Raw genomic sequence first — 26,129 nt, forward strand, 5'->3', positions numbered from 1 at the left:
ATGTCCGGTTCCTCGCTTTATTTCCAGCCATCAATGGCCACCAAAATCACCGGATACCAATCCGTTGGACTATTGTGTCTGAAAGTAAGGTTGGCACTAAAAAATGACAATGTGTCGATCACCTCAAGCAAACGCTTCGCCGGAAATGGGCCAAAATATCATTCTGGCAGTCTTGTGACGCTTTAATTGGCCGTTTGAAGGCCATAATTCGTGCCAAAGGTGACCAATTCGAACAAATCTAAACTTATTCTAAAATTTGATGCTATTTCCGACATTGTTTGTATGACGTTTGACTTTGTTGCAGTTTTTTATCTTACCCTGTAAATCAATGATTTGAACATAACGCTGCGAAATTTCCATTGGAAAATTATATGGTCAAATGATTTGGCTGCAGGTTAAAGCTTTGACTGTTCGTTGACATAACCTAAGTTTGACCAAGGATCATAGATTTAACCATAGGTGAGCTCCACATATGAGTTGAGTTAAGAAATAATTTCTAAATTTGACCAGAAGCCAATGGTTAGACTATACCTCAATTTGTTTACCACGTAGTCAAAAACTACACCACGTGACCATAGGTCAATAATATGACCTTTGGAGATTTGACTAGGGGCCAATTATTTGATCATTTGATTATATATTTGCTTAATGGAGCAATGTCTTTAACATAGCTCATAGTTTGTATCATGATTCCAGTCTATTGGTTTGAACATGGGTTAACAATTTGACTATGGGTCAATGATTTGGACATGAATCGGATATTCGATTATAGGTCATAGAATTGATAAGGGGCCATTTATTTAATCTAGTAAACTGTCCTTTAATCATAGGCCAACTATTTGGCCCTGAGGTCAAAAATTGGGTCGATAATTTTAAGTAAGATCTTGGATCAATGATTTGATTTTGAATCCGCTTTTTGTAATCATAGGTCTATTATTTTGCTGCGGCTGTGTCATGGATCATTTCATGTTCAAGATCAACGAAATATGGTTATATGGTATCGTTATATGTACGCTATAGAAAAACGTGGATCTAAATTTTCAATGTTCTGCCGCCTTAGGTAGAACCCATTACGACCTACCAATTTTCTCAAAAATCATCAAAATACCGAATATTGGGAAGCACCGTTACATGGAGGCTATACCAAAACGTGGACCTATATATACTATGTTCTGCCACCAGAGCTAGAACCCATTGCTAACTACCAAGGATTTAGACCCCATGGAAAAAAACGTGGACCTAAATATTCAATGTTCTGTCGCCGGAGGTAAACCCCATTATGACCTACAAATACCAGTTTTGACAAAAATCATTAAAATACCGAATATCGGAAGTTACTGTTATTTTGGGCCTAGAACCCATTATGACCTACAAATACCAATTTTTTAACCCATCCATAAAAACGTGGACCGATATATATTTCATTTTCAATACCAACCATCCCATACAACAATACAAATTGTTCTGCCAAATTTTGAAGCTCTACGCCAAATAATGTGGGCTGTATCGTGATTTCAACAGACGGACATCGTTAAACGACTTAGAATTTTATGCTGATTATAAATATATATACTTTGTGGGGTCTACGGAATGACAAAGTTAATATACCCTCCTTTTCAAGGCGGGGAGTATAAAAAATAATGATTGAGACCAGAAATCAACGCTCTTGAGTCAACGTGTCAGCTGTAGGACAGGGACTTTGTATGACAAAATTTCATACACCCCTTAATTTCGAATTTTTGTTTCCCGAAAAACCCCAACTTTTTCATTTCAAAACCTTTCCCCATTGTATTTTTGTTTTTATTTGACTTTGTGTTTCAAATGAACCACTTGTAGCAGTTATTGTTATTGTCGTGGCTGTTGGTTATAGTTTTTTTATTCTCTCTCTCTCTCTCTCTCTTTTTTTTCATTCAACACTGAACCTGAACTGGAGCAACAACTAGACCATGACATTGGCCATATAAGGTGGTCCAAAACGCTTGTTTTCTGTATGTTTTTTCAGATTATTATTTTTTCATTGTTTCTGTTTTATGTGCTCCGATTTGGCACAACCACGACAGCAACAACAACAATAATCATAACAAAAATGAAAACAAAACTGCGCTTCAATGGCTTCAACTGAAATGCGTGCTACTAATGACGATGAAAACTTTTCTCAAAAATAAATAAAAAAAATGAAGACAACCGAGCGACCGACAGAAGCTGAAGTGGATAGAAGTGAAACATCAAAAATCACAATCAGCAAACTGCTGGCAGTTTTGAATATTTGCGCTTGCCTTCTTCTCATAATCGGCAAGGTTTATTGACAGTGCTTGTTTCTTTTTACATTTGTTTTGATTATCAATTTTGTGATGTTTTTATTATTTTTTCTTGTCGTCTACCAACACCGCGTCTTGTCATCTTCGCCATCACCTTGCCTTGTTAAAGTGAGACATTTTATAATGGAAAGTTTTTCTCTGACCACTAATAGTTTAAACAAATTGTTTGAAATTCATTGAAGTGCAAAATAATGTCCAAAGGATTTTGAGGTTTAAATTTAAAAAAAATGTTGTCATTTTTAATAAAAAATTTTCAAAGGTTTTTAACCCCAAAAAATGGATTAACCAGTTAAAAAGCAGTAAGTTCGGCCGGGCCGAACTTTGAATACCCTCCACCATTTGCAACGAATTTGGAAATTTTCAAAAAATAAAATCCTTAAAAAATTCTGTTTAAATTTTAAAAATACCGAATATAGCCGTTTTATTGGAGTCTATGCGAGGTGGACCTACATAGGCATTCGAAAACTTGAAATAAACGGTGAATAATGTAGCTAAAATCTTCAAAATATCGTATATAGGTATGTACCGTTACATCGGAGCTGGGCGAAGACCTGGACCAGCATAGACAATTTTCTGGCATAGGCTGTAGCATCCATTACGAAGTTCAAATACGACATCTCAAACAATTTCGGTGTGTGTTGCACCTAAACTCGTCAAAATACCGAATATAGACAGGTACTGATATATGGGACCTGGACCTGCCTAGACAATTTTCTGTCACAGACTGTAGATCCCATTACGAATTCTAAATACGTAATTTGAAACAATTCCGGTGAATAATGTCGCTAAAATCATCAAAATACCGAATATCGGAAGGTATCGTTATATGGGGGCTATATGAAGACGTGGACCTGCACAGACAATTTTCTGTCTCAGGCTGTAATATCCCTTTGGAACTTCAAATACCAAATTTGAAATAATTCCGGTGAGTAATGTCGCTAAAATAATCAAAATACCGAATATAGGGAGGTACCGTTATATAGGGGCTATACGAAGACGTGGACCTGCATAGGCAATTTTTTGTCATAGGCTGTAATATCACTTTGGAACTTCAAATATCAAATTTGAAACAATTCCGTCGAATAATGTCGCTAAAATTATCAAAATACCGAATATCGGGAGGTATCGTTATATGGGGGCTATATGAAGACGTGACCTGCACAGACAATTTTTTGTCTTAGGCTGTTGTATCCCTCTCGAACTTCGAATACCAAATTTGAAACGATTACGGTGAAGAGTGTCGCTTAAATCATCAGAGTACCGAATATCGGGAGGAACCGTTATATGGGGGCTATATGAAGACATGGACCTGCACAGACAATTTTTTGTCTTAGGCTGTAGTATCCATTACGAACTTCGAATACCAAATTTGAAACGATTACGGTGCAGAGTGTCGCTAAAATCATCAAAATACCGAATATCAAGAGGAACCGTTATATGGGGGCTATATGAAGACGTGGACCTGCACAGACAATTTTTTGTCTTAGGCTGTAGTATCCATTACTAACTTCAACTACCAAATTTGAAACAATTCCGGTGAATAATGACGCTAAAATCATCAAAATACCGACTATCGGGAGGTACCGTTATATGGGGGCTATACGAAGACGTGCACCTACTTGGCCCATTTACGAACTTAACCTGCCTATTGGAAAAATAAACATGTGTGCAAAATTTTAGCCTTCTATCTCAATTCGTTCGAAAGATAGCGTGATTACAACAGACAGACAGGCGGACATCGCTAAATCGACTTAGAATTTTACGCTGATGAAGAATTAATATACTTTGTTGGGTCTGACATGAGTATTTCGAGGAGTTACAAACGGAATGACAAAGTTAATATACCCTCCATAGTATGGTGGAGGGTATAAAAATAGGTCTTGGCTTCGTAATTTTTATCCTGAAAATTTAAGTTAAAATTTAGTTCCCAAGTTTTTTTTTCCTTTTTTTAAGGAAAAAAATTTGTCAAAATTTTGTCACATTTGCTTCCTAATATTTTTGCCACTCTACGAAGCATTTCTTCGCAAACCTGGCGCATGACAAAACTTTTAATTTGCAACTTCCTCAAATGGCTGTCGTCGTTGTTGTTACACTAACGTAAAAAGCATATCATCAATGTAAGCTGGCTCAGTGATGGGAACTGATGGTAGCTTCGATGGTTGATGGACGGTTACCACGTCCACCTTCTCCTCCTCCTCTCGATTTGGCAGCAACATCGAACATTAAATTCCAATACTTTTTCGTTTGAAATTTCAAAATTCCATTTAAAGCAACGCAAATTTGTATTCAATATTGACAGACGTGTTTGTTGACCGAGCCAGCCATGCCATGCCACCGCCTAGCTATTGCGGCTGCCAGCCCCGACCAGCCTACCATGAATAATTTTGTTATGTTGTTGTCGCGCTCCTAACCTCCCTTTAAAAATGCAACAACCAACACCAATAATAACAACAACAATGATCGGAATGCATTAAAAATGAAATGCGAGTCAATGACCAAATTTTCCGCCATAATTTTACGCAAATGGTGGGTATTTAAACAACAACAACAACAACAAAAACTGCAGCAACAACAATTAATTGTTGGAAATTTATTTATTTTGTTTGTTGTACATTGTTATTAGTGGTTGTGTGGTGGGCTGCGGCTACCTATCATCGCCACACTGAGATTGAATTGTAGCAATGCGTCTGGCGGCACTTTGTGACAATTAAATCGACATTCATCGTGAGACATGTATTGGAATGGAGAAATTGGAAGAGTTTTGAAATTTCATGATCTGAAAGTCAGAAATCATTGGCAAAGAATAATGAACAAGTTGTCAATCAATTTCCAATAGAGCAAACTATCGAGCTAAGGTCGAATTTCAGAAATTTACAGAGGTTCTTAGGTGAACTTTGAGGTCAATCTCCTGCATTTCCTAACGATTTTAAGGAGGGGTTTGTGGGCACTTTTAATATCAAGATACGGAAATTCCCTTTAGGACTTTATGAGACTATGGTGAGTTTATTAGGATTTTTTTGGAAGGGTTTTCTGAGAACACTTTAGATTTAGGGATTTTCAATGTAATTAAAGCCGGATTGTTAGGGTCCCAAATAAGTTGAGCTTTAAGAATTTTCTGGAGGTTTTTGTAAGCCGATTTAAGGCCCCGATTTGTGGGATTTTCTTGAGGAATTTGAAGAGGCGAATATCGTGGAGTTTCAAGGGATTTAATAGCTTTTTTTGTAATACTCAGATTTTTAGGATTTTCAAGAAATTTTAAGAGGGCTTTTTTGTGGTCCGACTTCATGAGTTTTGTGACACGAATTACGAGAGTTTTTTTTTTTGGTTTTTGTGAGACTTAAAATATTGGGGTTGTTAGGGATTTTCGGGAGGATTCTGAGGATCAAATAAAAACCCAAATTCATGGATTTGTTTTAAAAAATAAAAATAGTTTTCTGAAGTCTAAATACGTCGAGTTTTAAGTATATAGGGTGAGATAAAAAAACTGCAACAAAGTCAAATGCCATAATTTTTACATTTTTTTTTAAATTTTATACCTCGGCCAGATGTCCCCAGGTTTCTTTAGATTGTTTCAAACACATCACATACATACAGGGCGAGTTAAAAAAAAACTGCAACAAAGTCAAACGTCATAACTTTTACATTTTTTTTTTAAATTTTATTGAATGAAAGCAAAAAATGTCGGAAATGGCATCAAGTTTTAGAATAAGTTTAGATTTTTTCGAATTGGTCACCTTTGGCACGATTTATGGCCTTCGAATGAAACCGTCACACGCTGTCCGAATGTTGCTCTGCAGTATTTTGGCCCATTTCCGGCGAAGCGCTTACTTGAGGTGATCGACACTTAGGTATTTTTAGTGCCAATCTTGCCCTCCAAAATACTCCAGACACAATAGTCCAACGGATTGGTATCCGGAGATTTTGGTTGCTCTGAGGTATTTTGGCCCATTTCAGGCGAAGCGCGTGCTTCTTGAGGTAATCGACACTTTGGTATTTTTTAGTGCCAACCTCGCTTTCCAAAATACTCCAGACACAATAGTCCAACGGATTGGTATTCGGAGATTTTGGTGGCCATTGTGTGCTGGAAATGAAGCGTGGCACCTCATTTTGTAACCATTTCTGGGTGGCGTGTGCTGAGTGCGAAGGCGCCTGAGTCCTGATGGAATGTCCAAGGTCTGCGGCCAAAATGTTTGCGTGCCCAAGGCTTTAATACACCCTCCAGATCATTTTCGCGATAATATTCGGCATTTATTCTGATGCCACGGCCGATTAATACGAGCGGAGAGCGACCATCGGCTGTTATGGCGGCCCACACCATTACCATGGCCGGCGCTTGAGTTGTGGTGGCCAACCGAATGTGCACATTTTCAACTGACCTCTTTGGTCAGATCATTTGATCACTGCTGAACAACGAATGTTTTCTCATCGGAGAAATCCAAATTTGAAAGTTTACCACTCTCCGTCAAGCGAAGCAACTCTTTAGCTCTTTTGAGTATATTTTCTTTCTGTTGCGGAGTAAGTTCTTGCACTTTTTGGAATTTCAATGGCTTTACCCCGAGCTTTTTTTCAATATTTCCCGAATGGAATATTGCGATATGTTCAGTTCACGAGCCATTTTCGGCCACTGCGACGCGGGTTTCGATCAAGTCGCTTTCTTACTTTTCGAACCATTTCTGCTAATATTGCTGTTTTCTTCCGCCCACTTCCTTGACGTCGGGCTACGCTACCAATATTACGGTAACGAGCGATGGTACGAGACACAAACGATTTATTCACATTTAAATGCTGGAGTGCTCTAACGATAGCCACTTGTGGTTTTCCAGCCAAATATAAAGAAATCACACTATCACGCTTGAATTCCGCCACGAGTAACTTTTTTTCTGGAAAATTCTCACCAAAATGCTTTTGCACGCTTGTAAACAATATAATGAGCTGTCATTGGAATAATTTTAACAGCTGTCGGACGAGTGGCTTAGAAATGACAGCAGTCTGAATTTGGTTGCAGTTTTACCCTGTATGCCCAATTTTTTCGAACTTTAGCGAAATGGTTGACCTCAACATGGAAGAAAAGTGTAAATTATGAAAAAATCCTAAAGCCATGATCATTGACTTTTATCAAAATATTGAATAATATTAAAACCAATCACTACGATCAAATCAGAGATGTATAAAGGAATATTACATGGATTAGTTAATTTTTGGAAAATGTATTTCTAGGTACGTCATTTATCTGCTCAAAACATATCAGATACGGTGATAAAGAGTAAATATAGTATAAAAATATTTCATAAAATTTTGAAAAAATGCAATAATAATAATTTCTTTAGCTGCTGAAAATATTTCGGCTTTATAGCTAAAAAATTAACAAAGAGGGAGAAACAAAAATTAAGTCATTGACCTAGGTCCTTCAGTAAAGTAATTTACCATTAACCGAATGCGGTCTTCTAATAAAATTTCATTAAATATAAAATTCACCCTCCCATTTTTATTTCACTTACTTTTTATAAACCACCCTAATACATCACCACGTGCAATATTACTACTACTACTATGCAACCACTATCCGTACCCGCTCTCGGTCATAAAGAGTGCGGTTTTTCGTCATAATTCCAGCAATGCATTCATTGTCATGTCTCCTGTCCATGTTCGAACAACGGCAAAACTATGTCTAGTTTGATTACTGCAACGAAAAGCGGCAAACAGTAGTGTATCGTATCGCCAGTCGGTCAGCTAGCCCCCTCCAAAAAAGGGATGGCTGCGGGGGTATCCCCGGAGTATCTGATTTAACAAAATGTCGAACACAAAACACACAGACATGTTAGTCTAGTTTTTCGCTTTTCTGCTCGTCTTCTTGTTGACTTCTAAACTTTTTAAAAATTGTTACAACTTTTTAATAGAATAAAATCGAAAATTCAAAACAATTGATATATCGTGGGGAGGGGGAACAATTTTTGTTTACTGATGACGACGATGATGATGAAAGAAAGAAATGAAGAACTCTTCATCACCGTTCGATTGTAATGATCCATTTGAACTATTTAATTTCCATGTGCTGCTCTGCTGTTCTTTCTTTTTTTGTTCATTTGAAGTTACAATTTAATTGAATTTCTGTTCAATCAAATGCAATACACTTTGTATCGCTTCGCTCAGCTCTGCCACCAATTCAATCCATTTCGATTTAGCAATTCATAAATAATGCTGAGTAGCAGAGTATTGGCATTTTTGGTTTTCTATTTCATTTCGAAATGCATTAGCGGGGCGAATACACATTTTTTTTTAGTAGTTTTGATTAGGTGGATTGTATGTGCTTGTGGAACAGTGGTGGGTAATAAAAGAGCAGTGGCAAAGGTTTCTAGGTAGTTTTTTAAATATAATTTTATTAATACTTCAATGACTTATAAAGAATTGTCATTATGCATGGACAGAAATGGGGTGTGTATGGCAAATTATTCATTATTATTATTATTGAAAGGAAGTTCTGAACAATGAATCCATGATTCTTAAAAAACTTAAAAAATCGAGAAATCCTATGTCTCCTATCCTATCCCTTCACCAATATATCCATTTTGGTACTACTTAGTACTTTTCGAACAATTATAGTACGCATTTCCAAAACCACCTCCATATTTCAACTGCAGATACCAACGGAGACCTCAATATCAAATTTCAAGATTTTAGCTGCATACCTTCAACCAATACCAAATTTAGTACCATTTAGTACAAATATAGGACGCATTTCCAAATAACTGCCAAATCACAACGCAGTTACCATCAGTAATCTGAATATCAAATTTCAGAATTGTATCTCCATCCCTTCACCCAATACCAAGTATAGCAACATTCAGTACTTTTTCTTACTATTAAAGTACAGATTTCCGAATCCACCTCCATATGGCCAGGCTACACATGATCAGCGAGCCCAAAACCATACTTAAAATTTTAAGCAATATCACTTCTCCCAATACCAAATTGAACCAAATACAGGGTGAGATGAAAAAACTGCAACCAACTCCAGACTGCTGTCATTTCTAAGCCACTCGTCCGACAGCTGTTAAAATTATTCCAGTGACAATTCATTATATTATTTACAAGCGTACAAAAGCATTTTGCTGAGAATTTTCCACAAAAAAAGTTATTCGTGGCGGAATTCAAGCGGGATAGTGTGATTTCTTTATATTTGGCTGGAAAACCACAAGTGGCTATCGTTAGAGCTCACCAGCATTTTGTGTCTCGTACCATCACTCGTTACCGTGATACTGGTAGCGTAGCCCGACGTCAAGGAAGTGGATGGAAGAAGACAGCAACATCAGCAGAAATGATTCGAAAAGTAAAGAAGCGACTTGATCGAAAACCGCGTCGCAGTGGCCGAAAAATGTTTCGTGAGCTCAATATATCGCAATATTCCATACGGCAAATATTGAAAAATGAGCTCGGGGTAAAGCCATTGAAATTTTAAAAAGAGCAAGAACTTACACCGCAACAGAAAGAAAATAGACTCAAAAGAGCTAAAAAGTTGCTTCACTTGGCCGAAAGTGTTGAACTGCCGAATTTGGTTTTCTCCGATAAGAAAACATTCGTTGTCCAGCAAACAAAATGATCGTGTTTACTTGACTAAGAGGTCAGCTGAAAATGTGCACCTTCGGTTGACCACTAGAACTCAAGTGACGGACATGGTGATGGTGTGGGTCGCAATAACCCGTTGGTCGCTCTCCGCTCGTATTTATCGACATATGGCATCAGAATAAATGCCGAATTAAAAGCCTTGGGCACACAAACATTTTGGCCGCAGACCTTGGATATTCCAACAGAAATGGTTACAAAATGAGCTTCCTCGCTTCATTTCCAGCCAAAATCCCCGGATACCAATCCGTTGGACCATTGTGTCTGGAGTATTTTGAAAAGCAAGGTTGGCACTAAAAAATACCAAAGTGTCGATCACCTCAAGCAAGCGCTTCGCCGGAAATGGGCCAAAATACCGCAGAGCGAAATTCGGGCAGCGTGTGACGGTTTCATTGGCCGTTTGAAGGCAATAAATCGTGTCAAAGGTGACCAATTCGAATAAATCTAAACTTATTCTAAAACTTGATGTTATTTCCGACATTTTTAGCTTCATTCCGTTTGCCTTTGTTTCATTTTTTTATCTCACCCTTTATGTATGTGATGTGTTTGAAACCATCTAAAGAAACCTTGGGTCTATTAAATATTTAAAAATATCCGTATCTATAACTGGTTGAATAACCCTCACTTTTGACAATTTTTTTTATGGTCTTTTTGTCTAATAATTTTTAAGGAACAAGTCATTACTTTTCCCACCTACTAGTAAAGCCAAATATTGATTTTTTGCATTACAATGTAATAACTTATTTGGCTCATGTGAATCCCAAATTGTCGATCGGTATCCATGAACTACCATTCTTTAATTTGTAACCCACTGGACTTTGATCGTGGCAATTGATTTATTCACTTTTAAGCAGTTTTTCCTTTTCTTAGTTTTCCCATAAAAATTCCAGCCCTAATGGATATTTCTGATAATTTTTAATAACAATAATAATAAAATTGTTTTGTATATTTTTTTTTCCATAATCGCCGGTAGGCCCCAGCAACTCATCAAGGAAATATTTACTTTTAAGGCCACATTGAGCGATAAACTCAATGAACTTGCATTGAGTGATTGGTTTGCATTGAATTGGAAGTAGCCTCCATCAAAGAATGCAATGCAACAACAACTGCAACTCAACGGGAAAGGCCAAAAAATCCACAAATGGAGCGGAGCAAAAACGCAACATTCAATTCAAATGATGATGCATATTTGTGCCTGTTTGAGCGATGATTTCATAGGCCTCTGGAAATATTATGATTCGAGAAAATAGTTTTTTGTTTTTGTATCGAATGGATCTGTAATTGAAATTTGATTTTATTCCGTTTTTTTTTCTCTGGGTGCTGGCTGAACGCCTATTTATGTTGCATAGGAAATCCGCCTGATATTCAAATCCATTTGTAAATACCCTCATTTTTGTTGGATGGTGTTTTTTTTTGTTTTTGAGTTGAAATGAGATGCTGATAAAAAAATATTGTAAGTGATCGTAGGTCGTTGTAAGTACAAGTATGTATGTAGCTGGCGAACCTAAGGGTAGATACGTGATAAAGTGGTTTTTACTTTGTAGAACATTTTTTTAATGGAATATTTTTAATAGGTTTTTTGATTTAGTGGGGTGGTGAACAGAAGTAGATTTTTTTTTTGAGGTGGTGATTATGGAAGATCTTGGAAACAAAAAGACTCCCCCATGGTGATTGATACCTTGAGTTAATAATAATATAATTAATTTTTATATCATTATTTTTATAGGGGACGTCTGTAATGTTTTTTTTCTAATCGAAATAATTATTTCATATTTAAAATTGAGGTCTGTATAAATATATACTATCGAGTTTTGACGAACATTTTTATTCTGGAAACCAGACCGAACTGGAATTACTAAAAGGATGGGCATTTTTTCCTAAAACAATGCCTAACATTATGAGTTCCAGTCCTACACCCAGCTAAGAATTTTTTCCGAGCTCCCTGATTTTAGATTTTTTCCCCATTTCTCAAAGTTTCTGCTAGGAATTGTATCGATGTTCTTATTTTTTTTTTAAGAATGTCTGCAAATTTACCTGCGTTTTTTAGCAAATATTTTAACATACTCCTAAAATTCTCCAAAAAAAAATAAGCAAAACGGAGAATCTCTGCGGAAATTTTCTTTCGAATTCAAAATGAGTTCCTCTGAGTTCTAATACATGTTGAGATGAAAAAACTTCAACCAAATAATAAATAATAAATCTTTTGTGTCTCGTACCATCGCTCGTTACCGTGATACTGGTAGTGTAGCCCGACGTCAAGGAAGTGGATGGAAGAAAACAGCAACATCAGCAGAAATGGTTCGAAAAGTAAAGAAGCGACTTGATCGAAACCCGCGTCTCAGTGGCCGAAAAATGGCTCGTGAGCTGAACATATCGCAATATTCCATTCGGAAAATATTGAAGAATGAGTTCGTGGTAAAACCATTGAAATTCCAAAAAGTGCAAGAACTTACACCGCAACAGAAAGAAAATAGACTCAAAAGAGCTAAAGAGTTGCTTTGCTTGACTGAAAATGGTGACCTGCCGAATTTGGTTTTCTCCGATGAGAAAACATTCGTTCTCCAGCAGTTTGTGAACACACAAAATGATCGTGTTCACTTGCCAAAGAGGTCAGAACTCAAGCGGCGGCCATGCTGATGGTGTGGGTAGCCATAACAGCCGATGGTCGCTCCCCACTTGTATTAATCGACCGTGGCATTAGAATAAATGCCGAATATTATGGCTGAAAATATTCTAGAGCATGTATTAAAGCCTTGGGCACGCAAACATTTTGCCTGCAGACCTTGGACATTCCAGCAGGACTCAGGCCGCGCCACCTAAGAATGGTTACAAAATTAGGTTCCTCGTTTCATTTCCAGTGCACAATGGCCACCAAAATCTCCGGATACCAATTCCGTTGGACTATTGTGTCTGGAGTATTTTGGAAATCAAGGTTGGCACTAAAAAATACCAAAGTGTCGATCACCACAAATAAGCGCTTTGCCGGGAATGGTCCAAAATACTGCAGAGCAACATTCGGGCAGCATTTGACGGTTTTATAGACCGTTTGAAGGCAATAATTCGTGCCAAAGGTAACCAATTCGGACAAATCTAAATTTATTCTAAAATTTGATGCTATTTCCGATAGTTTTTGCTTTCATTTGCTTCATTTTGCTTTCATTCCGATAGTTTTTGCTTTCTGTCTGTCCGTCTGTCTGTTGAAATCACGATGCAGCCCACATTATTTGACGTAAAGCGCCAAAATTTAGCAAAGCAATTTGTATAAGGTACCTCCCGATATTCGGTATTTTGATTATTTTTGCCACATTTTTTCACGGATTTGTCTAACAATTGGTATTTGTTGGTCATAATGGGTTACAGCCCCGGTGGCGAAATATTACATGTATGGGTCCTCGATTTGGTATAGCCCCCATATAACCGTACCTCCCAATATTCGGTATTTTTATGATTTTTGACACATTTCTTCTAATGTTTCTTTTACCCTAAGGTGGAGGGTATTAAAAGTTTGGCCCGGCCGAACTTAATGTTTTTTACTTGTTAAAATTTTAACAGAATTTTTTAAGAATTTTATTTTTTGAAAATTTCCAAATTCGTTCCAAAAGGTGGAGGGTATTCAAAGTTCGGCCCGGCCGAACTTACTGTTTTTTAAATTGTTTGCTTTCATTCAAGAAAAAATGTAAAAATTATGGCGTTTAACTTTGTTGCAGTTTTTTGATCTCACCTTGTATTTCTGAGCTGTATCTAAAATCAAGTGAGCCATGATCATTCGAGCTTTAATCTGTGATCATTCGTTCATGTATCTATGACCGATTGAATTGCAGATAAACCTATCCATTTGTTAATAAAAGTTATCAGTCGTTTTCATTTCCAAATAAATTCCCCCACCTTTCGAAATTTACATCATTCAATTTTTTTTTTCCAAATTTTCCTAGCCGAAAAATTTCTCCTTGAACCACGACGAACTTCCTCATTCCCTAACCAAACAGATAATTCTCCTACAGGTGTACTGGCATTACATTGATAGGTGTAGTTGGAACCACTACCACCAATGGATCTTTTAATATTTATTTTTTTATTGTCTAAATTTGTTGTTGTTGCTGCTGACAGACATGCGAGTCCTTGGCAGAATGAACGACTGAATGAGTGGCTGCCCATGAATTTCCATGTTAATTATCTATTGAAATGTCTTAATAGCGCTCTTTGTTTTGCTGTTGTTGCTGCTTTTTTGTTGGCATATAAAAATAATGATTTCATCTAAGAAATTACTAAATCGAATCGTAAAAATATGGCAAAAAAATACAAAGAAAAAACTGAAAAGAGGCCGAATTGGAAATAAGCAAAAGAAATGGGGTTTTTGTATGTAGACAGACCATTCCATTCCCCTTGCGGATGGTGGTGTATGTTGGCTACGGGCCGCGATGACAGCCAAAAAGATGAGCGTTGTTTCCATTGGTAACCATTACAAAGTTAAAGGGTGGGGCTGAGGGAAGTAAAGTGTTGAACTATCTCTGTGCGATATGTAGCAGCAGCAGGTTGTTTGGCAAGTCACAGACAACACATAGAACAGAAGCGGATGAAAACTATTCAGGTCAAGGTTAGTTACAACATTTTGTGTTTTTGTTCTTCGGCTGTTGTTGTTATTGTAATGGATTGTCTCTCGGAAGCAGATGTGTGTGTATGTGTGATGGAAAAAAGCATCTGTATAAGTTATGTGGTTCTTTCCCTTGTTGGTGTGTTGTTGTTTAGAATAAATGGTGTGTTTTAAAATAAGCCATTATGATTATCATTGGATATTCTCCGATCACCCTCCAATATTGGAATTTTTGCCTTCTCAAGTCAATGAGTCATAAATTTTGTGCCTTTGGAGTACTTATTTCTTAAACAACTATTTCCATTTAAAATGGCATTATTTTATGCAGGGCAATGAACGCATAATAGGGGGAAAATATTGCTATAAAGGGAGGAGGAAAGAGGAGGGTGAGTTATATGTTTATAAACAAACGCCTCAGTGGCGGCACTTGAAGACTTGAAACATTCAAAATATTCTTTTAATAAAGTATTTAAAAGAAAAAATAGAAAAAAAAAAACACATTAACAATGGGGAACTTGATGGTAGGGACTTTATAATACCTTACTAAACAAATAGACACGAAATTACGGCAAATATATTCAGTGGAAACTTCAACTATGTTGTAGACCCTGATTGAATCTTTTATTTTTACGGTTCTTGTAACTTTTTAGTTGAAAAAAATTTCCTGTGACCAAAAAAAAAAAAAAAAAAACCCCATCTATATTCGATTCATTTTATAAATGACCAGCAAGTCGTCAGTCCATCTTGAAATGTTCCCACAGTTCGCGTTAGGCCTTTTTATACCCTCCACCTTGAAAAGGAGGGTATATCAACTTTGTCATTCCGTTTTTAACATCTCAAATATTCGTCGTAGATCCCATAAGTGTATTATGATTAGCATAAAAAACGAATATAGCCCACATTATTCGACGTAGAGCTTCAAAATTTGGCAGAACAAGTTGCATTGTGTCTAGGATGGTTGATATTGAAAATGAGACATATCGGTCCATGTTTTGGTTTAGCTGCCATGTAACGGTACCTTCCGATATTCGGTATTTTGATGATTTTTGCCACATTTTCCCACGGAGAGTCTTTGGTCTTTAGTCAAAAAGTCTTTAAAATCTTTTATTTCGAAGTTTACCGAAGAGGATATTAGCAAAACCATTGCATAATGGACCCACATCTAATTTTTCTATTTTCTATTTCAACCTTTCCATTAGTAAACCCTAGAAATCCAGAGAGTGACCACAATATCAAATATCAAAGTACACATATCCAAACACTAAAGGGGATCCACTGAGTATTTTTCGAACAATTTTAGTAAGCATTTGCAAAACCAGAAAAACCTCCTTCGCTCAGCCAAAGATACCAACAGCGAAATCAACATCGAATTTTGGGGTTCCAGCCCTATATTTTATCCCACTGCTCAATTTAATAGCACTTAGTACTTTTCGGACAATTGCATTTCCAAAACCACGTCCATATCTTAACCACAGACACTAACAGCGACATCCATATCAGATTTCAGGTCTATTTCCAAATTTGGTACTAGTACTTTTTCGTACAATTATAGTACACATTTCGAAAACAACCTCTATATCTCAATTCCAGATAGCAACAGAGACCTCAATATTCTACAGGCTTCCAGCGCTATCCTTTAACCCAATACCAAATTTAGCACTATTTAGTATTTTTCGTACACATGTAGGACGCATTTCCAAGTCACAAACATATCTGTATATCAAGATTCAGAATTTCAGCTCTAATACTTAATTCTGAAACATTTAGTACGCATATCCAAAACATCTACATCACTCCATTCTGGACATCAACAGTGATCCAAAGTTAATGCCATTTAGTATTTTTCAAACAATTATTGTACGGATTTGCAAAATCACCACCAGTTAACAAGAGAGACCTCAATATCAAACTTCGGAATTCCAGTTCAATACTAAGTGAATATACCCAACGTAGTACCACTTAGAACTTTTTGAACAATTCCAAAATCGACTACATATCTCAACCAGAAATATCAACAGTGGCCTTAATATCAAATTTGAGGCTTCCAGCCCTATCCCTTCACCCAATACCAAATTTTCTACCATTTAGTACTTTTCGTACAAGTATTGGACACATTTCTAAAGCTCCGCCAAATCCCAAACACAAATACCATTGGTAATCTATGAATTGTATCCCTTCACCCAGCATTAAATAGAGTACCATTCAGTACTTATCGTACAATTATAGTACACAATTCTGAAACCACCTCCATATGTCCAGGCTACACATGAACAGCGACCCTGATACCAAATTTAAGATTTCAAGCACTATCTGTTTTACTCAATACCAAAGTGTATCAAATAGAGTAATATTTATTATCTTTCGTACAAAATTGGTCCAGATTTCCAAAACCACTTATTTATCACAAACTTAATACCAACAGGAATCCTAATGCAAAATTTCAAAATTCCCGCTTCACTCGTTCACGAAAACGGAATTGTACCAAAATTTAGTATCAGTACCGTTCGCACACATTTCCAAAACCACCCCATGTGCAAGAATTGATTTTCATACCAAATACCAGGATTTAATACCTACCCATTCACAAAATTCCAAATGGTACCAAGTTAAGCGCAGAGGATTCCAGAATAAGGCTAAATACGACACGGTAAATTCCTCAGCCGTAGATCAAACTCTATCTTCACACCCTTTGAGTGAGAAAAGAAAACCAACCGAAAGGTTTGGCTGTTGATTCAATTCTGATTTTATTTCTAAAATATGTTCCTTACGTACTACTGAAACTAATCTAACTTAACCTAGTCGCAGCCACACAATTGTTCTTATCTATTCTAATATTGAATGGAGAACATTGCAGGGCTGCTTGACATATCATTCAAGTGGTCTTGTGCATCTACTGAGCGCATCAATATATGTGCGTGTGGGTCATAACCTTTATTATCTCTCACATTATCGTATGCGTCAGCGCACCGAATTCTTCACATGTGATATTTTATGGCGGCTGGGAAATTTTAATTTTAGAACATTTATTTTTTATTGCTTCATTTTCCCAGCGCCTCAATCGCACTCAAAAGTATGTACAAAGTATTTTGTACACCCTTCTATCAACCACTCCTTCCTTTTTTCTTACTATTCTTCTAGGATGAACACAATGGACCTATAGGTCTCCGAGTGGAGCGGTTGCCATATGGTAACTGCGCGTCCTTTAACCTAACCTAACCTAAGCGCATTTTAGTACTTTTGTTACACGTATTGTTGGAATTTCGAAAAAAAAAACCTTTACTTCGTCTGTTCTACCAAATCCCTTGCATCAAGAAAACAGCACAAAAATTGGTTCTATAGCCAAATTTTAGATTTCTAGCACAATCCCTTATCCAAATACCAAATTTAGTACCATTTAGTACTTTTAAGTACGTATTGCCAAAACCTCCTTAAAATCTAAACCCTACACATTAACAGTGATCCTTATGCCAAATTTCAGATTTCAAACAGTATCCGTTCATGCAAAACGAAATTTAGTACGTATTTCCAAAACCACCTCCAAATCTCAACCCTACATCCTATGCCCAATTTAAAATTTCAAGCAGTATCCGTTCACGCAATACCAAATTTAGTACCATTCAGTACATTTCGTACACATGTTTAACGTATTTCCAAACCCAATTCTCTATCTTAACTCTAACCACCAGCAGAGACCCCCATACCAACATTTTAAATTTTCAGATCAATCTGTTTAAAAAAAACCAAATTATACCGAATTCAGTACCATTTAGTACAGTTGTTATACTTGATACATATTTCCAAAATGCCAAAATGTACGAAGTTTAGTGCTTTTTAGTACATTTAGTACACTTCTGGCCCCAATTTCTAAAAACCCACCCCTAACCACCAACCTACATGGAAATTTTCAAGATTCTAGCTTCAGTCATTTCGCCTGGTCTTTGATGAATCAGTCACTCAGTCAGACACTCATTTTTTACTCATTGTTATATTTAGAAGATAAAATATGGAGGTCATTAATGACTAGCTTGGACCTAATATTTGCCCTTTTTCAGAACTGGGAGATTGTAAAAGTTTTTACTACGATAACCGATTTTCCATTTGTGATATCGAAAAAAATTGCAAAACTTCTAGATTCTAGCAGATTCTTGAAAAAAAAAAAAAAACAACTGCGCCTAACATTAACAACGTTTATATGATAATTATTAAAAAAAAAATGAACACAACCAAGTTTTTGTCTATTTTTAAATATATTTTACCTTACCTACCTAATTACAGATTTTCAAGGTCAATCCTTATTTTTCTCACGCGAATGTCATACCCATTTGTTTGCTCCATTCCCTTTGTAATTTAATTAGTTAATTAATTTCCACTTACTTTCTTTCAATGATAAATGTGAAATTACAATATTCGTGATGGCATCCATTATTAACTTTAATTTCAACCTCTTTTTCTTTATTGCAGAACAAACCACTGGTGGTGGAACCCATTGACTTTGAAGGTTTCATAGCGAAAAACAAAACACTAATACAAAATGATTCCCATCGAGAGCTGCTTATGTATCCAAATGATGATGTTGCGGTAAGAGGAGATGGTATTGAAAAACTTGTAGTATTTTCAAAACTAATATTTTGCATTTATCTCTCCCCTAGGAAATCATCTTACCTCGAAAACTGCGCACAAATACTAAATCCATAACGGACATTTTCGAAGCTCCGAATGTGGCCATTGTTTGTCCCTTACATGGCGGTGGTACAGCAGCAAACGGTACAAACGGCACCCACAATGTGTCACGTCAAAATAGCAGTGCCTCCAGTAGTCCACGCATGACACAACGTCAAATTAGCAATCAATCGACCACGTCGTCTTCCAACGGCTCTACCCTCAATGGACAAATTTCACGCAAATCATCACAAAACTCATCACATTTAGATGCGATAAAATCACCCACATCATCACATGAATCCTACGAATCGGCATTGTCTTCGCAGGCAACGCCAACACCCACAGTGGCCAATCGATCGATATCTTCCTCGAGTTCAACATTGAAATCTAGTAATTTAGCCCAACCCGAAGATGATGATGATCTAGAGGATGCGGATGATAATACCTTGAATAATGGCAATGCGGCATCGATGGCACCCAAATCGGAATGTTCCCGGTTTACAAGGCAGGCCTTATACACATACCGGGCAAAAAATCACATTATCCATTATAAATATAGTGCTTACGGCGGGACGTGTCATGATTTACCCAAGTGAGTGCTAGGTTTTACAAAACATCAATCCGATGTTAATTATTTTTTCTCTCATTTGTTTTCTTTTAGATTAACTCCCTCGGAAATCCTTAGAGAAGAAGTATACGAAATAGATGCCGATCAGGATCGCATTGATGAACAAATGTCGCGATCCCAAGCGGATTCTATAACTAAACAGGGTTATTTATTGAAGGGGCCTGATTCCGGTTCAGATCGCATGTTTGCCAACATTGGAAATAAATCATTTAAGCGAAGGTAGGTTTGTATTAATATTTATTTTTCAGGACAGAGTTATTTGGACAAAGAAATTGTTGTATAAATTGATAGATTGTTTATAAATTAGTTGTTTATTTGTAAATAAATGGATGTTTAAAGATTTCTGGTGAAATGAGCATAACAAGATAAAAATCTAAATACGCATCGAGAAATGTCTCTATATGACCAGAGCAGTGTTTCAGGTTCATTATAAACACACCAACATATTAATCTAAGAATCATTTCTTGAATTCAGATTTTTTTTTTTATAAAATTAGATTTCATATAACCACAAATATAGGATTTAGTGTTCGTATATTTTTATGGAATTTGTTTATTCCAATTACTCCTTTATATATTTATCAATTATATTTCACACCACGCCTTTGTATGGGACTCATTTTTTACATTTCTCCTAAGCTTCAATATCGGTGAATTTTTTTTGGAAATATGTTGAATTCACTTATGCCTTTCAAGGGGTTAGTCATCAACCAGATAAGATCGTAATGTCAGTACATCGTTAGAGATGTGTTTTTATCTCAAAATTCCTGCATAAAGGCAGATATTATGAGAAAGTGTTTATACCCAACCACTCCATTATTCTATAGATCCCAACTCCATTCTATAAACGCCAGCGTCTATTTTCATTCCCTTAACCTTCTGGCTACAGATATTAGATATGGTCAAAATGAAATTCATTTAAGGACATTTGGAGTCGATCTAGCTACATCCCTTTGCCCGTCTGTCTTCCTGCGCGCGCAAAAATTCTGGATTAGATTCGATTTCGTTAAGACTTGGTAAATAGTATTATTTTTAACAGACTTAGATTGAGTTTCTAGATGAGCGATATCGGTCCATTCCTTCGGGTAACTCCCCTACAAATGTGAAACATTTTGTGAAAACATACAAATCTCATATTGATGCGATGGGACTACTCGATATTGTTCCAACTTGGAACATTATAATATTTACAAAATATATAGGACACGATCGGAAACGGACAATATCACCCACAAAGGGAATAAAAAAACGGGAAATTCAATGTCCGATTTTCTTAAAAGATCACACCTAAAATACTTTTGTCTTTGTATCGGCCCACTCGAAATACCGAATGGAACTCTCTAACTTCATGTTAGATTTTTTTTAAAGGGATATAAATTGTTGCTCAAATTCAAACCCGTTTGATACAAAATCAATGGTGAAAACCACGCCTTCATTGCCGAATTGCGAAGGATCTTAGCATTAGTGGCAGTTTTAGGACGGTTAATGCTGCTCTTTGTCTGGATGGGGCATACTTTCAACTCAGTTCTTCAGTTTACAGCCTTCTGTAAAATTGGCTTCATATGATGGTCAAAATATCAGACATATAAGGCATATTTTCCGACTTTCCGACGAGGTTACGTATCCAGAACGTCCCTCTTTCGAAAATTGAAATGCTGATCCGACGTTTTTAAATTATTATATCGTTATATTGGTCTCGACATGATTTGAAGGGCAGATAATGATATTCCAGATTCTATAATGAATCCTTTGTCTGTTACGCAGCACACCAAGTTTATCACAGATAATCCAGCTCCAGGATAGTTTATAGAATGATACAATAATTTCCAGCTTGTATTTCACTTACCATCGTTTTTCTTTCAACTTCGATTCAGGAAGATATGCAACACCCTACCGCATTTTGTCAAGCTTCCCATTATTTTCAATATTCTCATGTCTATCATCTGAGAAGACATGTCGTAGACAACTATTATGTGCTCTGAAGCAGTACAGTACAGCGGGCAGCGTCCTTCGGATCAAATTTCCTGAGTGATATGTAACATTCTAGGTAGACAAACACACGTTTTAGGTCCATAGTTTGTTGCCCGTCCACTTCCCTTCATGAAGAGGATTTTTTTTGTTCACCAGAATTAAATATGCTTCTACACTACCGGTCAAGGCATATTCTTCCTCCTTCTATAGCTCCAGGGTAGAACTAACAGCCATCTTTTTGGCCTAACCTTTTCTATGCTTAATTCTACGCCTTTTAGAAGAACATGATCGGTTTATCATTATCGCATCCGTTTTTTATTCCTGTTCTATCTTTTTGATCCACTCTCGTTTAATATCTCAAAATCTTATAGGAAAAATGGCCTAATTTTTGGGCCAAACTTGTTTTACCAGTTCTTAACCGGAACAGCGTCTCCTTTTACGCTCTTTGAATAAGAATAAGACTTGTTAAATAGTTTGACATCCTTAAACTACTAGACTATGTACGTACTTTCATTTCCAAAGGGTTTGAGGGCAAAGCATATTCTTTCGCTTCACAAGAACGTCAGTTTTTGAGGACAATTTGTTGAAATATTGCCCTTGTGGCGGTCTCAAGAACAGCAAGCAACTCCAGTCGAGGTTGCATTGATTTAAGTCTGGGTCTGGTGCTGAAACTTATATCCGGTATTTAGTTTGATATTTTGGTTTGTATAAAGCATGCCTTCCGTTTATTTGGACTACGCTTACGAAATCTTTTTTTAAGTCAAACATTTACATAGTCTTCAACAAATATATCCTGTTGTGTCTTCTAAATTTTGGGGTTATACCTCAATAAGCCCTTGTCTGGCACTCAGGCCTTGAATCTCGAAATTGAGAGTTGGTAAATTAAACCAAAGTCTTGTATTAAACTATGCAGTAGTTTTAAAAGGCTAAAATTCCAGCCTATATACAAATTAGAGTATGTATTAGCCAAATTTATCTGATACATTTTCATTTTACAGCCCCTTCCACTTAAATATAAAATCCGTTACTAATTTCCTTTCCCTTTTCTAGGTACTGCTACTTGAGACAAGAAGTCGACGGTACATACATTTTAGAATTGCACAAAGATGAAAAACAATGTGAGGCCAAAGCCACCATAGTCATGGACTTCTGTACCGAAGTGGTGCAGGTGAGTTTTGCAAAACAAGCCCTTAAAAATGTCGTATAACAATTCTATATCATTTTTATTAATAGAATCCCAAAAGAGGTCGCTTTTGTTTCGAGCTGCGCATGACAGCCGGTCATAAGTCCTTTACACTGGCTGCTGAGAATGAAGAAGATCTAAAAGATTGGCTTAGCAAACTCTCCTCAGTATTGCAGCAGAATAAAATTCAAGAAGATAAACGTAATGCCTCATTGGAGAGGACAACACCCCAGGCGCCACAACCAACATCCAGCAATTGTAGTACCACGAGTAGTAATAATTCCGTAATGTTTGGTACCCTAAAGGGATTGGATCAATCGATGAATCCACAATTAATCAAATACGGCCGTGAAACAGATATATCCATTGCCCAGGCAAGGCGGGAACATCGTCGCCGTTTATTTGCCAACTATCAGTCAAGTGTTAAGGCAAGCCCCAACGATAATGTTGAGCAATATCGTGAACAATTTGGCAAACGTCTTCTAATCAATTGTCGTAGTTTAAAATTTCGCCTACAATGTCCAACGGATAGTCAGTTTTCGGCAGATGGCGATCATTTGTGCCAAGTGGAACCCTATATAACTAGTCTGGCCCTCTTTGATGTACGCGCAGGACGCAAACTAACCGAATCCTTTTATTTTAATATCAACGATGAGCATGTCCGTGATATGTTACCCTCCACGCCAGTTCCCGACTCGGTGGCCAATTCGAATATACCACGCAAAGAGGTGCAGCACGATGAACGCACAAGGCAAACATCCCAGGCATTTTCAACGTTGATAGAAAATCTTTCTGGGGATTTGCAAAAATGCACAAAAGAACAATTTGCCCAATTGCGACAGGGTATATTCTCGGTGACTGCCCCACACACGGATATATTTTTAGTATTGAAAATCGAGAAAATATTACAAGGTAATATTGTCCAGGCTGTGGAACCTTATCTCAAGGCAAATCGTGATCCAAAGTTTGCCCAGAAGTTACATAAAACCATACGTAACTATGCCCAAAATATTGGCCATTACAGGCAGCCATTTGCCTGGGCGGCAAAGCCTCTCTTCAAGCCCTACAGCCACGAATTGGACACAGAGAAAAATGAATTTGAATTTAATATTTTATATCGTCAGGAGTTGAATAAATTGAAAGATGAAGAGTTATTGAAATTCCTGGTGGACTATCGTAAACCGGAGAAGTTAAGCAAGCTAACCATTATACCAGGTCACTTGAAACTAACCATAGAGGAGGTGGAAAAAGTTCCATGTGAGTATCCAACAGTAAACCAATTAATTTGTGTGCTCTAATATGTGTTCGTTTTAGTTTCCTTTACAAAATCCCTAGTTCCTTTGGCCCATAACAACACATCAATGTCTTCCAAAGTGGCCAGTTTGGAAATAACCGAATTCCAAAGTTCTTGTGAACGGGACTGTCATCCATATACAACATTTTGTAATCATTTATTTGTGTATCCACTGTCTTTGCAATTCGATAGTCAGAAAATATTTTCACGGGCCCGCAACATCACCGTTGTGGTTGAGTTACGAGATTCGGACAAAGAAAATGCCAAACCATTAAAGGTAAGCAAGCGTGACCCACATTCGACGTGTTCCACTTCTCATGTATTTGTTTATTTTTGTGTGTGTTTTTTAGTGTATCTATGGTCGTCCTGGCCACGATTTCCTAGTTTCCCACATAGCCTGTCCTGTGTTGCATCACAACACCACACCCACATGGTATGAGGAGCTGAAACTACGTTTGCCATTAGGCATTTTCCCCGAACATCATTTGTTATTTTCATTCTATCATGTTTCGTGTAATTTGGGCAAGAAACGCGATGCCTCAGCATCGTTCGAAACACCCATTGGCTATGCTTGGCTGCCGTTGCTGCAAAAAGGCAAAATCAATTTGGATGAACAAATAATACCGGTAGCAGCCTCATTGCCTGTTGGCTATTTGAGCATACAGCCGTTGGGTCTGGGCAAAGGGGTAAGTAAAATGGAATTTGTTTGAGAGAACGAGATAATATTATTTGTGTGTGTGTGTTTATAACTGTCATTATTGTTAACAAATCAGTGAAGCATATTCCACTTTGGGGATATTAGAATTTGATTATGATATATTTGTAAGGATTCTGATATCATTGGGAAATGACTGACTGATATTTATTAAACAGTTTTTTTTAGGATTTAAAAAAGAAATCTTGTTCGTCATGTTATTCGGATATCTACATCATTGTATCTTTTGAAACAGATCATTGCCCTGACACAAATCACTTGCTTTTAACACTGGCTCATAAAGGGTTTATCGAACGACTGATTTTTAAAATGTTTATGATTTTTATACCCTACCCCACAAGGTGGTCAGGGTATTATGTCTTTGTGCATTTGTCAGGCAAAAGGAAACTAGATAGACCCATAGTTCCTTTTGATGATCTGCATAGAATCACATTCTGATTTATGCATGTCCGTCCATCCGTCCGTCCGTCCATATATTTTTGTAAACAAAGTACAGTTCGCATTTATTGCCCTATCCAGATGAAATTTTGCACAAATCATTTGTTTGGCCCAAGGACGAACCCTATTAAAATTGAAGATAATCGGTCAAAATTTAGATATAGCTCCCATATATATTCGTCCGATTTGCTTTTATTGTGCACCAAACGTGTAATATCAGTCCGAATAGTATAAAATTTTGCACGTACGATCAGATTGGACCTGAAAATAAGTATGCAAAATTTAATCGAAATCGGTTCAGATATAGCTATAGCTCCCATATATATTGTTCATCCGATTTGTTATTTTTGTCCTCCGCAGCCGTAATATGCACTCTGTAACAACAATATTTGGGGTAATATATCAAATACATCTCAGAAATACATTTGCTAAATTTTATCGAGATCGGTTCAGATTTGGATATAGCTCCCACATATAACTTCGTCCGATTTACCTTTGATTGTGCACCAAGCGTCTAATATTTGCCCAAATTGGATGAAATTTGGCACTTACGACCGAATTGAGTCTAGAAACTAGTATGTCAAATTTGGTGAAGATCGGTCCGGTTTGTCATATTTGTTACCCAAAGCCGTAATATGCACTCCGTAACAACGATATTCAGGGAAATATATCAAATACATCTCAGAAATATATTTGCCAAATTTTATCG

At 36.8% G+C, this 26,129-nt stretch overlaps 1 protein-coding gene across 4 annotated transcripts in view; it reads left to right on the top strand.

Annotated features, from left to right (window-relative positions):
- LOC101890669 (dedicator of cytokinesis protein 9) overlaps positions 1-26,129 on the top strand; it is an 87,314-nt gene that overhangs the window by 41,150 nt on the left and 20,035 nt on the right. For all 4 annotated transcript variants that reach the window (XM_059121177.1, XM_059121178.1, XM_059121179.1 and 1 more), the window contains 7 exons: positions 18,991-19,107; positions 19,179-19,783; positions 19,853-20,038; positions 22,841-22,958; positions 23,024-24,230; positions 24,288-24,544; positions 24,618-24,953. In XM_059121177.1, the coding sequence (XP_058977160.1) occupies positions 18,991-19,107; positions 19,179-19,783; positions 19,853-20,038; positions 22,841-22,958; positions 23,024-24,230; positions 24,288-24,544; positions 24,618-24,953 (2,826 nt within the window). The remainder of the gene's footprint in view (positions 1-18,990; positions 19,108-19,178; positions 19,784-19,852; positions 20,039-22,840; positions 22,959-23,023; positions 24,231-24,287; positions 24,545-24,617; positions 24,954-26,129) is intronic.

This window comes from Musca domestica, unplaced genomic scaffold (assembly GCF_030504385.1).
Source record: "Musca domestica strain aabys unplaced genomic scaffold, Musca_domestica.polishedcontigs.V.1.1 19, whole genome shotgun sequence".
NCBI classification, from domain to species: Eukaryota; Metazoa; Arthropoda; class Insecta; order Diptera; family Muscidae; genus Musca; species Musca domestica.